This window comes from Terrapene carolina, unplaced genomic scaffold (assembly GCF_002925995.2).
Source record: "Terrapene carolina triunguis isolate 2854851 unplaced genomic scaffold, T_m_triunguis-2.0 Scaffold62, whole genome shotgun sequence".
NCBI classification, from domain to species: domain Eukaryota; kingdom Metazoa; phylum Chordata; order Testudines; family Emydidae; genus Terrapene; species Terrapene triunguis.
Genome location: NW_020664413.1, coordinates 41,226,972 through 41,242,316, shown reverse-complemented (window position 1 = coordinate 41,242,316; position 15,345 = coordinate 41,226,972). Strand labels below are relative to the sequence as shown.

General features: G+C 38.1%; 1 protein-coding gene across 3 annotated transcripts in view; it reads left to right on the top strand.

The window, feature by feature from the left end:
* The window catches only part of NFE2L2 (nuclear factor, erythroid 2 like 2), a 40,484-nt gene extending 26,780 nt beyond the window's left edge, over positions 1-13,704 (top strand). For all 3 annotated transcript variants that reach the window (XM_024198494.2, XM_024198496.2, XM_024198495.3), the window contains exons 2-5: positions 8,658-8,927; positions 9,114-9,206; positions 9,525-9,707; positions 12,000-13,704. In XM_024198494.2, the coding sequence (XP_024054262.2) occupies positions 8,658-8,927; positions 9,114-9,206; positions 9,525-9,707; positions 12,000-13,175 (1,722 nt within the window). In that variant the 3' untranslated portion in view covers positions 13,176-13,704. The remainder of the gene's footprint in view (positions 1-8,657; positions 8,928-9,113; positions 9,207-9,524; positions 9,708-11,999) is intronic.
* Positions 13,705-15,345: the final 1,641 nt, after the last annotated feature.

Sequence of the window (15,345 nt, the reverse complement as noted above, 5' to 3'; positions counted from 1 at the left end):
TGCACCCATATGCACCCAGATCCTCCCACTGAGCCACCTGCACCCAGATTGCCCCACACAGACCCCTCTCAACCGACACCTGGATCCCTCCACACTTGGATACTGCCTTCCTGAGCCTGCCTGCCCACACTTGGTGCATCTGGCATTGAGGGGCAGGCCCAGTCCTTGCACTGTGTCAGGGTTGCGTGCAGCCTCACCTAACTACGTTGCACAAGGTATGAAATTTTTCACGACCCTGAGCGATGTAGCTAGGTCAACTACGTTTTAAGGCCTTGGCCCTCCAGCCAGATCACTTTAAAGTCTCTCCCCCTCTGGAGCAACGAAATCCCACCAACAAAGCCCCATGACCTTTCATGCCTTAAGCTCCCAACTGCGGACCCTATGGTACTTAAACTAATTTCAGGACTTTCACAAGAATTTATCCCCTTATATCAGGGGTTTTCATGCCACCTTCCCTGGTGGCAGCTAGGGAAACCCAGGTTCTCCCTCTTCTCTGGGTTCCAACCCATGAATGTTGTAGTGAGCAGGCAAGGTCTGTCTATTTAGACCCACCCCTTGCTATCTCCCTGGGCTTCTTTCCACCTCAGCCTGTCAGCAGGCCTTTCTCCACAGCTTCTTCAAGCCACTGTGTACCAGGATCCACAGCCTCTCTACGTTCACCTCTGTTTCAGATCAGGAGGTTGAAGGGATCCCTCTGGAGTCCTCTTAAAAAATCCCAGGTGAAGATACAAAAGTTACACCAAATTCTGCGTTCCTGTGCTTGACCTTCCATTGCTCTCTTGAATACCTCCTGGGCTCTCTCAGGAAGTCCAGATCATTTAATCATGGCTCATCACTGAGGCCTGCTCCATGTCTTTCCTGTCCTTTTTTTGTCAGAGCTTCTTCTGAAGAGAGGATCCCACGGTCTATTGTCCCACAGGCTTCCTGAAGCCCCTCCTTTATAGTAGCTGTCCAGCTCCTCCCCAGCTGTGTCTCATCCTAAATTGATTTTAGCTCATCATCTAGAAGCACTAAGTGAGTTCTCCAGCTCTCCTCCTTAACCCTGTCCATCACACTGCCCTACCTCCTTTTGGGGTCTGTGTGAAATGTTGCTTGTTTCTAGTGCTTTTGTTGTCTTGTAAATATGGAAACTTATGAGGATCCCTCGGTATTGTTGGGCATGATAGAGACTATTATAAACTAATGTATGTTGTTGGGGAAGAGTATCAAATTGTGAGGAGCAAGTGAGTACAGTTCTCCCACTCACACCTTGAATGAGTTGAAACTGTTCCAGGAACATTGATATTCCTGGAGTAATGGTGTTGATAGGGAGGATTTTAGTGGAGTATTTCATCCAAAGGATAAAATCAACTAATCAATATGTCTTTCTCCTCCAATGCATATTTAGAATAGCCCAAGATAACATTCTTAGCAACTTTTATTTAACACTGGGCAATCCAGACAAGATAACTTTGTGTTTATAACAGAGCATACTGGTAACTGTGTATTTATATTAGAGCATACTGGTGTATAACAAGAGCTTCAGTGTGTTGAATATAGTGATTATACTTGGACAAACAGTATGAGTCTACATTCACAGGTGCATATGGTATCTGGGAGGTTCTAGATTCAGTTAATCAGATTAACTGTTTTAGCTGGCATAAGCTAAACTACATGTCTAGATAACTGTGTGGTAAATTGACAAATTGTGGAATAAAACATTTCCCAATGTCAAACTTAAGTTTGTTTATAAACAAACACTGAAATGTGAAGGGATGAGCCTATCTCAGTTCTCTGAACTGGGGATGAAGTATGTTGGGACCTATGTCCAATACGTGCAGCAGGAATAGCCACCTGGACAGAGAATGGAATTTACCTAACAGATAAAGAGGAACATCCTTTCTGTAAAGCCAGGGGTGATTCAGGCACATTGGGGGGACCCCTCTCATGTAATATTTCAACCCCCACCCTTAATGTTATTTTTTTGAGAGGATGTAATGGCAGTGACAGGCACAATGGAGTCCAGAAGAAATAAAAGGTGATTCAGAAGCCTATGCAGGCAATGGTCAAAGGGTGTTGACTCATCCTCAGTCAAAACATATTAAGTAATTGGGTCATTAAGGCAAGTATGAAAGACAGAGAGGAGAGGCCTCTGACCTCCCAACCCACACCAATATCCCCACTTACCCAGTGTTATGTCTTGGCTTACAATATGGGCCAGCAGCCAGGTCCATAATGGATGGGCTAGGGCAGGGTTTGGCCTTCCTACTGTTCATGAGGCACAGCTTGCTCTACTTGTTCTTCATGTGGTCTGGAATCAGATTACTTGAACTGCCAGGTCTAGGGTGACCAGATGAGAGGAAGAAAATATTGGGACACATGGGGGGGAGGGGGGAGGGTCCGCCGGTGGAGTGAAATATCAGGAAGAATTGCATCCCGACCAAAGATCGGTCGGGACGCGGGACAAACACCTAAATATCGGGACATCTGGTCACCCTAGCCACCTGGGGGACCTCCCCAAATCCATCCCTGTTTCATTGACACTGCCGCCTCTTCATTCTTCCAAAATAAATTACTTCTCCTCTCCCAGTCAATTCTTGTGCCCAATTAAATCTTTGTGTCATTTTTACACCACCATCAAACAATCCTCTTTTCCCCCCACCTCCACTATTGCCAACCCCAAATGTTTAAAAATCATGAGTCAGGCTCCCCAAAAATTATGAGATGGTCTTAAAAATCAAGACTTTTTAAAAATGAACGTAACATTTTCTTGTTTTGTCTGCTTTCTGGGCCTTTGGGGTTCTCTGGGGTCATGTTTTCAAGCTTTTATCTGCAACCATGAGGGCTAGAAATGTATTTTTAACAAAAGATGAGAATTTCTCCTAATCATAAGATTTCAGGGTCTAAGTATTTAAAAATAAAACCAAACAACCAAATACTGAATCTTGTGATAAAATCATAAGACTTGACAAGGTGGTTCCCACACTGCCCAAACAAATCTTTTCTGTCCGGCAAAAAGTGGTGGGGTGGGGCTCAGCCATTGCTATTGTTGCTCCTCTGTTCCCCTTTTCTGAATGAGCAAAAAGCTTCCAGCTCCTTGTCTTGCACTTGGCCCTGTGCTCTTCTTCCGCTTAGTAGGTGGAGTAGTAGCTCAGAAGCTGCTCTGTTCCTCACTTCCCTTCCTCTCTTGTGATCGCAGCTGCAGCTCTAGATGCTCCCTATCCACTCCTCTCGCTTCCTGAAAAACAGCTAGCAGCAGTTCTCTCCCCTTATTTGAATGTTGTCCAAAGCTAGGGCTCCCTTCCCTCTGCTGAGTTCATAGCCTCTGTAAACCATCCCTGCATCTGTTGTTCCAACCTTTACGTACGTGTGTGTGTGTGTGTGTGTGTGTGTGTGTGTGTGTGTGTGAAATTTTATCTTGACATTTTTTTCACATGTGACAGCCCATCATTCTTTGCTATATCGCTTCTATTAACATTCCATTTGGGATCTCTGTTGCTAAAGCTGTCCCAATTTATGTAGGGTTCTTTGTGACAAAGGATGTGACTCTGCTTAAAAAAACAGCATTAATGTGCCCTGTCAGAAGGGATTAGATAATAATGGTTTGTGAAAATTCCATTTGGGATGGTGGATTGTTTTCCAGGGTGACACTTATGCCATCAGATGTTTCAATTTTATCATCTCTACCTGGAATTGTCGTGTGCTCCAAAAATTGAATTAAAAACCCCAAATCCAACACAATGAGCAGTTTTTTAAAATTACTGTTTTAACCACAAAAACCTTCCAGTCCATGAAAATAACAAATACAACATTATATATATATAATGTTGTTGTAATTTAGAATCCCTCTCCTTTGTTTACCCTACTGCAAATATGTTTGCTTAAGAGCAATAAGAGTTTATAGTCAAACTTTGCAATCCTGAGTTTCACATAAAATGTACAACAGACTACCCAGATGGCAAATGCTGATATGTAAATCTAAAACATGAAAATTTCCACTGGGGGGCCAGATGGTGGCTTAATGTGAACTGTTTAACATTTATGCTTATCTTATTAAAACTGCCTTTACAAGTCCAAAGCTGTATAAGTTAGCAGTGTGGTTTGGAAAAGACTCTGGAACAGCATATCACTAAATGAATAAAAAAGCAAACACTGAGCAGAAGGCAACATTTACTGCATGGACCATGGAAGAGAAAAGCAGATCCATGTCTGATTGGAAAGGTGGTTCTTCCTCCATTTATAGATAGGTAAAGGAAAAGCCCCCAAAATCATTGTTAGCCTAATTTTCAAAGGTACTGTGCACACACAGCTCCATTTGAAGCACGAAATAGTTGGACTATGATACCGAGGGATGTGACATACACATGGAATAACCTAATGCTTTGCATTTTCCATTAAAACATATTTTTTGAGGTGTGGAAATTTATTTTTTTTTTAAAGACCTAATCCTGCACCCTTAAAATCAGTGGGAGTTTTGCCCTTTACTTCAATGAAAGCAGGACTGAACTATTAGCCTAAACTAGGGGAAAATATCCCTGATGGAAAAACTAGTTCAGATAAGATTATTTTCCTAATACTGAGATGGCCCAGCTTCTTCCTTCGGCATTCCTCTTTTTAGCTTTTGCCCAAACAATTATTTCCTCTGACATGATGCAAGAGCTTACACAACTGAGGAGAGAACAAACAGCCACTTGTGAAGTAAGTCACATGGTGCACCACTAGAGCCCTTACAGTAAATGCCTTCTGTATTAAGGATGTGGTAAGCAGGGCTCTGAAAAGCAGCAGTGACGTGTGTGTACATGTACCATTTATAAATCTGATATGGAATTCTTAATGCATTTAATTTAGTTTGGACATTAGTGTGCACCTGCTGTTCCCATCAGCACTTCCACTTGAATCTTTCTGGCTTAACATATCACACACACAAGTTTGTAGAAAATATATGTTAGTTAGAAAATAACTCTTACGGGTCAGATACGTATATTAAAATAGCTTTAATCAAACCACTTTAGAGTAGACTGTTAGGGGTTTCCTATATTTTGACCTGATGCTTTGGAATAATGCCCAAACTTCTGTACATTTTGTTAATAATGGCAATAATACTCAAGCTATTGGTTTACAATGTTAAAATATATATATAGTGTATTTAAAGGTAGTCTTCATTTAAATATCTTGCTAGTGGAAATTTGACATCTAAAATATCTTGCGTAGAACATGACCCTCCCCCATGAACAGAATTTGCTTGAATTTTTACTAGTGTTAAAAAGGATAATTATTTAAGTTTTATAGCACCTTTCATTCCAGTGAACTCCAAAGCCCTTCTCTTTTACAGATTACATAGAATTAATTTTGTCTATTGAAACACCTCAAGCACTTTTTAGGATATGTGCAGCTTGTATAAGTAAAGTATCTCTGGGAAAAAAAGCAATCACAGGGGAACACAGCAACTGTGTAACAAAATATAGCAATACTGCACAACAGTTTTAGATAGAGAGAATTCAGATCTGCAGAGTGTAATTAACACTTTTGGAATGCAGTCAGGACACTGGGACTAATCACCCTCTTATGAAAAGGGGGAGATGTTTAGTGACCTCAGATGGTCAGCACTCTGACTTACTTGTCCAAAAGACAGCAGCACTGGACCGCTATTATTATGATAGTGCATTCCTTCTAAATGATTCAGAAGATTGCTTACTGAGATGGCTAAACTGCTTCTTTGAGCAGCTGGAGTTTATTTGGAGGTCTCCCACCCAGGTACTGATCCAGATCAGCAGTGCTTATTTTGAGATTAGAAGCCCACAGCCTGAAGTGGTATTGCTGATGGCTGTAGGACAGTGGTTTTCAACTTGTGATCCGTGGACCCCTGGGGGTCTGCAAACTATGTCTAAGGGGTCCATGAAAGGTGACTATGAAAATAAATTTTCAGATCCCAGAAAAGGCATTCTGTTTTTCTGATCAATCAAAACTACGAATACCCCCACCTACAGGTCCGAACCCGAAATTGGTAGTGATAGCATATAAAACCACAGTTTAGCGCCCTTTCTCATGCTGTGGCAAATGTCGTGCCAAGCATGTGCAACATTTATAGTTAAGTGCTGTTCAGTCAGTTTTCAGTCTAAGACTTCTATAGTAGGGGACCATGGACCACAGGTTGAATTTCCAAAGGGGTCCGCACCTCTATTTGAAATGTTTTAGGGGTCCGCAAATGAAGAAAGGTTGAAAACCACTACTTTAGGAGATGCATTTTCATATTAAAGCTATGGGTTTCTCCTCTAAAGAGAACAAGGTGTACCTCCCACATTCTTTTTCTGATCAGTTTTGTTGTTGAAATTTAAACTGAAACTGATTAACAGTTCTGTAATTCCAGTGGCCTAGTCTGTTGGAGACCAGGGAGAAATAGAGCTCTGTTGATTTATCTCATTCCCACACATCATATGAGAAATGTTTTGAGTCACAATCTCTCATAGTGCCTTGTAAATCAATAATTCAGAAACGTGCCCTACAATCCAGATCCTTCAGGTTTATCCAAAACATACTGCAAATGCTCTGACACTAAAAAAGAGTTTCAAATCTGCTACAAGAAAAGAGGATGAGCAGCTGGTAAACAACTGGCCCTTAATGAAGCCATACCATATTACAATATCTTCAGTTACTGCACAATTTAATTAGTTCAGTTTACCCTGCCAATCTGGAGAGACCAAACCATCGTCTTGGACAGCCACTGTAATAATTTCAGCTTCTTCATTGCTGGCCATAAAGCAGAATTTAATCTCTTACAGTTAGGTATATCAAATATATATGTAATGTATGTAAATATGTAGTAATGCATATTCTGTATTACAAGCAGGTATTCTAAATATACCAATTAATTAAAAATAATCAGTTCCTTAATAATCAGTAGAAATCCTAATTCCTTCTAACCCTAAGTATTGCTACTAATGGTACAGAGAAGATTTCAGTGAAGAAAGCAAAGATTATTTAATTTATCTGTGTTTCAAAATGGACTCTCATTAAAATTTTGGCCTTAAACTTGTGCCCTAGTTGAAGCTAGTTTATAAAGATAAGAGAAAGTTATTGATTTACTATTTTGGCAAGGTAAATTATCCCAAGTCTGGGATTGCTATCTGAACTGGTACAATTTTGATTTAATTAAATGAATGCTGGTGTAATATTACTGTTGTACTAACTTGACGCAAATGCTCAGGACTAAGCAGTGAGTTTGCATGTGTCTACTATTGAAGTGTAATTTTAAAAAATTTTCCTGAAACACACAGTTGCCTTATCTTTTCCATTCATAAATTAGTCTTATTATATCACAGATCTTAGTACTATATGTCCATAAACTATGTTCCATCATCTCAGTTAATTTCTTGGTTGATGATCTCTTGGGATGTTTGATTTTGTTCACACTAAAATATACCCAAAATTTCAGCCTCTAAAAATTCTGAATATTTGAACACTAGAAAATGCATATTGATATAATTTTCATTAACTAAAAAAGGAAAGTTATATAACCAAACAAAATTCATTGATCAAGTGGCATTTTCTAAATGGTGGAACTTAATTTAGTTATATCCTGAGACGACATAGAGTTGCACTTTCCAAATTAAATATGTATGGGAATATCTGACTTCAAAGGTAGTTGCCTCTTTATAAGCTCTCTCTATTAAGTGATGAGCCAGAACCACAATTGTCAGATTTGTCACTTATTAATTTATACAAACTGTGCTAATCCAGCTCTGGAACACTTTTGGTATGGTTGACCTGGTGTAACCTTTAAACTACAAATCTGTAATAATTATTGTTAATAATTGTGTGTTTAGTGCAAATTCCTCCAGGTAAAATGGTAGTAAGATTGGTGACTTTGAAATTCTGTAGCCTCTAATGAATATTCATTTTTAATAGCATGAAATAACAGAACTCTTTTTTAACTTATATTTTACAATATATAGATAGTGGTTAATTGTCATTACTTGACATCTTACAATATACACCTCTACCCCGATATAACGCTGTCGGGAGCCAAAAAATCTTACTGCGTTATAGGTGAAACCGCATTATATTGAACTTGCTTTGATCTGCCGGAGTGCGCAGCCCTGCCCCCCCAGAGCACTGCTTTACCGCGTTATATTCAAATTTGTGTTATATCGGGATAGAGGTGTATGTTTAATCAACTTTGAAATTTTATGCAATACATACAGAAAGAAATCACCCAGCTGATATTAAGTCACGTCTCTCTTAATTCTTCCTCTATCTATGCCCTTTTGGCTGGCTGACAAATGACCACATCTCACAAACCGTATTCATTACAATAACCAACTGTAATGTGTTGATTATTGATGCGCTTTGAGGAAACATTTTGTGTGTGTGTGTGTGTGTGTGTGTGTGTGTGTGTGTGTGTGGGCACGTGTGCGCACGCACATGTGCTTGCCACAATGAGAAACTAGCCTATTCACATTTTGTATATAAAACTGGGAGCTGTTTTAGGAAAAAAACAATCTATGGTTGGAATTAGAAGTAAACGTACATATTGCTTAGGTGATTTGGTAGGCCTGAAAACCTCAGACAGTTACACAAGTTTAACTGTTTAGTACAGAATTACTATGCTTTATCATTTTAAACCAATTTTGCTGTAGAGGAGGTTGTCTTTTAAAAATTATCTTCTTTCCTATCCACAGGACATGAACTTGATTGACATTCTTTGGAGGCAAGATATAGACCTTGGGGCAAGACGTGAAGTTTTTGATTTTAGTCAAAGACAGAAGGAGTATGAACTCGAAAAGCAGAAGAAACTTGAAAAGGAGAGACAAGAACAGCTCCAAAAAGAGCAAGAAAAAGCTTTACTGGCTCAGCTGCAGCTGGATGAAGAAACAGGTGAATTTATTCCCATTCAGCCTGCCCAGCACATTGAGTCAGACAACACAGGCATGCCAACCAATTTTTCAAAGGTAAAAAACAGTAATTTTTCTCTTATGCTGATATATATCATGTATATGTGTCTTCATTTCTCCTTCGTGTGAATAAGCTGATAAAACTGCTGGTTACCTAAACTTAGTTTGTATTTGTAAGGGAGGAATCTTCACAGTCATCCAAAAATAAACTAATACATTTTTTTCCATATCTTTCCTACGTAGACTACACATATTTCAAAACCAGAAGCAGATGCCTTGTCCTTTGATGACTGCATGCAGCTTTTGGCAGAAACATTCTCATTTGTAGATAATGAGGTAAAATATCAACCTAACGCTTAGTATAGTTGTGGTTGGTTGGTTTTTGTTTTTGTTTTTGGGAGGGGGGTAGGGGGAGGGAATGATAACATCTGTTGCACAACTTATTTGCAGTTTTTTTTATTTCTATTATGATGAGTCTTAATGGGATATTTTCACATTATTGTACTATGTTAGGCAAAATACAGTGATTTATATGTATCTAATACTCTTTCAAGGGGACACGTATGGATCTGTTATATGGGAATAATACAGAGAGCACCAAGAATGGCTTTCGCTTGATGCCTTACCGAGTTATGTATATTTACAAAATTCCAGGTTTCTTCGGCTGCATTTCAAGTGCCGGTACCTGCTCATATAGATAGCGACCCAATCTTCATTACTTCTAATCCGACTCAGCCACCTGAATCATCAATCCTTCAATCTCCTGACGCTGATGTAGATAATATGCAAAACATAGAGCAAGTTTGGGAAGAATTACTGTCCATTCCAGAACTACAGGTAAGGGTTAATGTAGGCAGCAGCTGAAAGAATGGCAGAGTATTCTGGGAGAATATCTCCAAAGAATTCAAAACAATAACAGTGCAGTCATTCTTAAGGAATCGTAACAAGCCCATCAGGCTAGTAGCTGCAGGGTTTTTGTAAATCAGTGTACATTGAGCATCTAAAATATAATTAATCAAAAGCAGTGTAAGAGGGGAGACTTCGAGAGGAGGATTATTTACCTAATACTGTATGAAAATATATGCTGTCTTCCTGGCCATAATGTTTCTATTTTTATTGATTCTTGAGCTGGCTCTCTGTTAAATACAGAAACCTGTTACTGCACTGTCATATTTGAAATTGTTCCTGCAGATATGTGAGGAACCTCTAAATTATGGTGCCTACAGCAACCATTAGTCTATCCCCAAATTATACCACAAATACTTTTAGAGTAGTATGTTTAACTTTATATTATTTACATTAATATATTACAATATATATAAAACACAAAACAGAATATTGCATATGCGGTGGGGGTCATAACTTGGCATTTCTTGATTGTCTTTGCAATTAATATTAGAAACTTTGAAGTTGCATTTATTTAGATTTTGCATTTATCTTCCATCGTGGGAGAAAAAAGCTTTTAAAATAATAATATTGGTATATTAGATACTAGTTATGGCTGCTTGTTCTATGAAAACATTATTTGTATTTCAGTTACAATCAAACTCTGTTAGGTGCTGTACATGCAGTGAATATGTCAGGCTAAAAATCACTTTGCTCTTTTACTAATCTTAGCATTTCAGAGACTATCTAGCTTATTTATTTAATCACCTCTGCTGTGTTTTTACTGGAACTTCACCCAGATTGGACTGTAAAATTAGACTAGCTTATTTTTAATTATTTATTTTAATGTTTTTCACAAGCACAAAGCTGCTGTTTTTTGGATTGCAAACCGATCAAAGGAATGCTTAAAAGGACACTGTCAATGTGAAAGCAAGTCAATTTAGCAAAAATTAGTTAGAAAGCAATATCCGGTACTACATCTGCTCTGACCCTAACTTCCTTTTGCTAATTTTTGTGTTTTCACAATCAATTTTCCTGTGGTGTGTGTGTTTTTTTTGTTTTTGTTTTTGTTTTTAAATCTTCCCTGTTGTTGTGTGAAAGACCCACACAACCAAAACAGGGAATTGAGTGACTATGCAGGGGCAACAATGAAACTGACAATCCAAAAAGTAAACTAAAAAAAGAAAAAACCCTTAAATGTCACTATTATAATTCTGCGTAGAAGTTGAACAAATTTTCAGGGAGAAGACAGAGATTTAAGTTTAAGGATTAGTTTAAGGAGAAAAGAAAAAACCAAAAGATCTCACATCTGGTAAATCCTAGTTTAGGTATGATTTTATTTGTGATTAAATAATCAGTGTGTGGCCCTCTTTAAGAGGACCAGAATTATTTTTGTAATTGCCTAATTCTAAAAGGACAGAAGGCATACTTTGATACCAGCTTCCTTCCATAAATGTTAAGACTGCTACCCTGTTGGAAAGAATGTTGTTTTTGTAGCCAATCAGGCCCATCAAAATAATAGTCCTCAACGCTTACTTTTGGTTAACATTAGTGTATGTGGGTTAAATTAATGTTTGTAAAGCCCCATGTTAGTACTGTTTTTTATTACATAGTAAATTAAATTTCTCTGCACCAAACAGCTGCTTCATTGAGTACCACCTAAAAGACCAAAGATCTCGTAAAAATCTATTCCATAGTTTGAAATTTAAGGGATAGTTGTTTGCTGATATCATTCAGTAAATCGTATGCAGTGGTTTTAAGTTGGCTATATTAATACTAAATCTATTCGTATTATGGTGCTGCTTAAGGTGTATTCAGATTCGGCAGCATCAGGATCCATATTGGCAATTTACTAGAGCAGGAGGGATGCATCTAGCTTCCGTATAATAGGAGCATATTGCAGCAAGTCTTTTCTTTGGTTTATTGGTATGATTTTTGGGACGCTACAGGTGCCAGAATGCTATGTTATCTACCTCGTGACTCTGCTGAGAACAAGAAGATTCATCCTCTGCTAGGACTTGCAGTCCCCAGAGACTGCCCCTTAGTAATAAAATAAGCACAGCAGTGGGCAGTGCTATAACCACCCGAGTTATATAACAATGCTTTAATGGCCATTTTATGTGTATATTGATCTCAGAAGGGCAATTTTAAATTTGTGGAATCCAGCAGCTATAGCTATAGATGATAAAATATTTTGTGAATTTATTATTGATAAACTTCTCTTTGTAACATTTCTTCATATAGTGTCTTAACATTGAAAATGATAACCTGGCTGAAGTAACCACTATTGCAAACCCAGAAACCAAGCCATCAGAGATTCACAGTAGCTTCTACAACTCATTACCCATTACTGATTTCCTCAACACTTTTGAGGATTCCTTTTCTAACATCCTACCACCAGAAGACCTCAGCCAGCTGAGAGTGGACTCTTTAGATACCACTTCATGTTTAAGCTCCAACTTTTCTGAAGATTTCTACTCCACCTTTGTTGATCCAAAGGTGAATGGTGACACAGCAGCACCAAACATTGTCAACAAGTCATTTGCTGAAGATCCAGATGAACCTATTGATATTTCTGATTTCTCACTGTGTAAAGCTTTTAATGACCATCAGGGAAATGCACCAGAATGTAATGATTCTGACTCTGGTATCTCATTAAACGCACATTCCAGTACTGCATCACCTGAACATTCTGTTGAATCATCTGTCTTTGGAGATGCAGCTTTTGGATACAGTGATTCTGAAATGGAAGAAATGGAGAGTGCTCCTGGAAGTCTGCAACAGAGCAATGCTCAAATGTATTCATTGCAGTTCCATGATCCAGTCTCTCCTTCCCTAGGGCCAAGCACTCAAAAGTCTGATCTGCAATGTGTAAATACACCAAAGAGAGAACTACCTGCCAGTCCAGGCCACACCAAAGCTCCATTTACAAGAGATAAACCTTCACGCTACCTTGAAGCTCATTTCACAAGAGATGAGCAAAGAGCAAAAGCTCTGCATATCCCTTTCTCTGTAGAAAAGATCATCAACCTTCCTGTGGATGACTTCAATGAAATGATGTCTAAGGAACAGTTCAACGAGGCCCAGCTTGCACTTATTCGAGATATACGCAGGAGAGGCAAGAATAAAGTGGCTGCTCAAAACTGCCGTAAAAGAAAACTGGAAAACATAGTGGAACTGGAGCAAGACTTGGGTCATTTAGAGGATGAAAAAGAGAAATTGCTCAAAGAAAAAGGAGAGAATGACAAAAGCATCCGTCTAATGAAAAAGCAGCTTACCAACTTGTATCTTGAGGTCTTCAGCATGCTACATGATGAAAATGGAAAGCCTTACTCTCCCAGTGAATACTCACTGCAGCAAACAAAAGATGGCAGCATCTTCCTTGTTCCTAAAAGCAAGAAGCCAGAGACTAAATTTTGACAGGCAAGGAAGCTAACTGGCTTTGACAGAGCTTGTATTTTTATTCTAATAGCTTTTACTGTGATGTGAAATGCAGAATTGTCATATTTTAAAGTGATTCTATGCAAATATATATCTAAAGTTAATAACTAGTATATTAAATACACAAGTTAAAAAACTATTAGTGCAATGCATATGTATGCAAAATGTGTAATCTCATTTTTCTAACAGTCAATATTTCCTTCTTTATAGCACCACTTTGGCTAGTTTCTGTATGAGTGTAAATATTTAAAGACCTCTTATTTATATACTGTTCTATCTCATCTGTTATATTCATAGATTTATATGAAATAAATATATATATATATATGATTTTTAGCCGGCTAAATACAGTTGGTCTTGCAACAAATTGTATGACTTCAGACAAATTTTTATAAATATAAATTGAATAATGTTTGCCACTTTTCTTATATTTTTATTTGCTTTACATTTAAAATAAAAGCTTTAAGTTAGTATACAAGTTGATACTTAATAAAGTATATTATTTTGATTTGTCTTAAGTTTGTGAATTTTTTTTTTTTTTTAACTGCACATCATTCATGTTTACATCCCCTAAATAGGTTATTTACTAACTTACAAACGTTCACTTTTTTTTACAAAGGTGAGCCGTCATATAAACAAGCTATATAATTATTAACTTGAAATGCAGTATACAACATTGTCAGCATTACTAAGGCCAGGTCTATATACAGACCTATATTCGTATAACTACATTGCTCAGGGACGTGAAAAATCCACACCCCCTGAGCAACATAATTCTATTGACCTAACCCTCCATTTCCCCCATGTAGATAGCGCTATGTTGGCGAAGAGCTTCTCCTGTTGGCATACCTACCGCCTCTTGGGGAGGTGGATTAACTACACTGACAAGAGAAGCCCTCCCATTTGTGTAGAAGCATCTTCACTTAAGCACTACGGCGGTGCAGCCTGCGCCAGTGCAATGTTTTATGTGTTGACCTGACTTACGCTTTATATAAATAATTTTAACTACCTTTTAAAGAGGTATTGTCACCTTTAATGTAGAAATCTTAAGTCTAACACTAATGTTGTTTATTTTTTGCACTTTGCTAAGTTTAATTAAACTAGTTTGGTTAGTTTCACTTTCTAGTTCTGATGCTGTAGCACAGTGGTTCCCAAATGGGGGTTCGTGAAATGTTACAGGGGATTCTCAGGAAAAAATTCCCTAATGGTGGAAAGAATTGTTCCTAGGGACCCTGGGCAGCACAGGGCCAGCAGCCTGGAGCCCCTGGACTTCCAAGAGCTAAGAAGATCAAAGCAAGCATATCTATCACACTGAGGAGATTTAAACTTCAAGACTCCTTATAAGAAATGGAAAGGGAGGTGGATATTTTTTGCTGTTTTTAAAATGAAATAGGCAGCTAGTATTGTTTTTAAAATTATTATGAAGAACAAGTTTAAGCTTTGTTGTAACGTGCGTTGTTTGCCTGGACTGCTCAAGACCTGAATGCTTGTGTAGGAAGAACTCTGAGTTGGCTTCTTAAATACCTTCATGCTGTTTCACATCTGATACTCCTTGATGAAACATAGGAGCTTTGTCTTATAACAGGCTTATTCAAAGTGATATGAGCTACGAAAATGAGATCTTGGAAGAGTGTTGCCGTTTTCATAATGTAATAAAAGTACTGTAATGATAAATAATAAAATAGTGTGTAATAATCCTGTCATAAAAACAAATTTTATATTTCCAAGATCACTGCTTTTATAATTTATACTCAGGTAAAGGAGAAAATCCCTGGAAATATTCATTTTTACAAGGAGGCTCGTGAGACTTGACATTTTAGTGAAAGGGGTTCACAAGTTGTTAAAGTTTGCGAATCACTGCTGTAGTACAAAGCTGCAGTGTTTGTTTCACTACTGTAGAGAAATATCACGAGGCCAATGTGCTTGTTAAATTCCACCTCCTACAAACACTTTCATATTAGATATTGTTCATTCTTTCCTGCCCATCCTTCCCACCATTATAGACTTACCCTTATTCATTCTCATTCTCTCTCTCTCTCTCTCTCTCTCTCTCTCTCTCTCTCACACGGATACCATTTTTAAAAACTAAGCTTAGTGCATTTAAACTGCAGAAGTGCTGTCAAGGCTAATTCCCCACTCTGGCACTTTG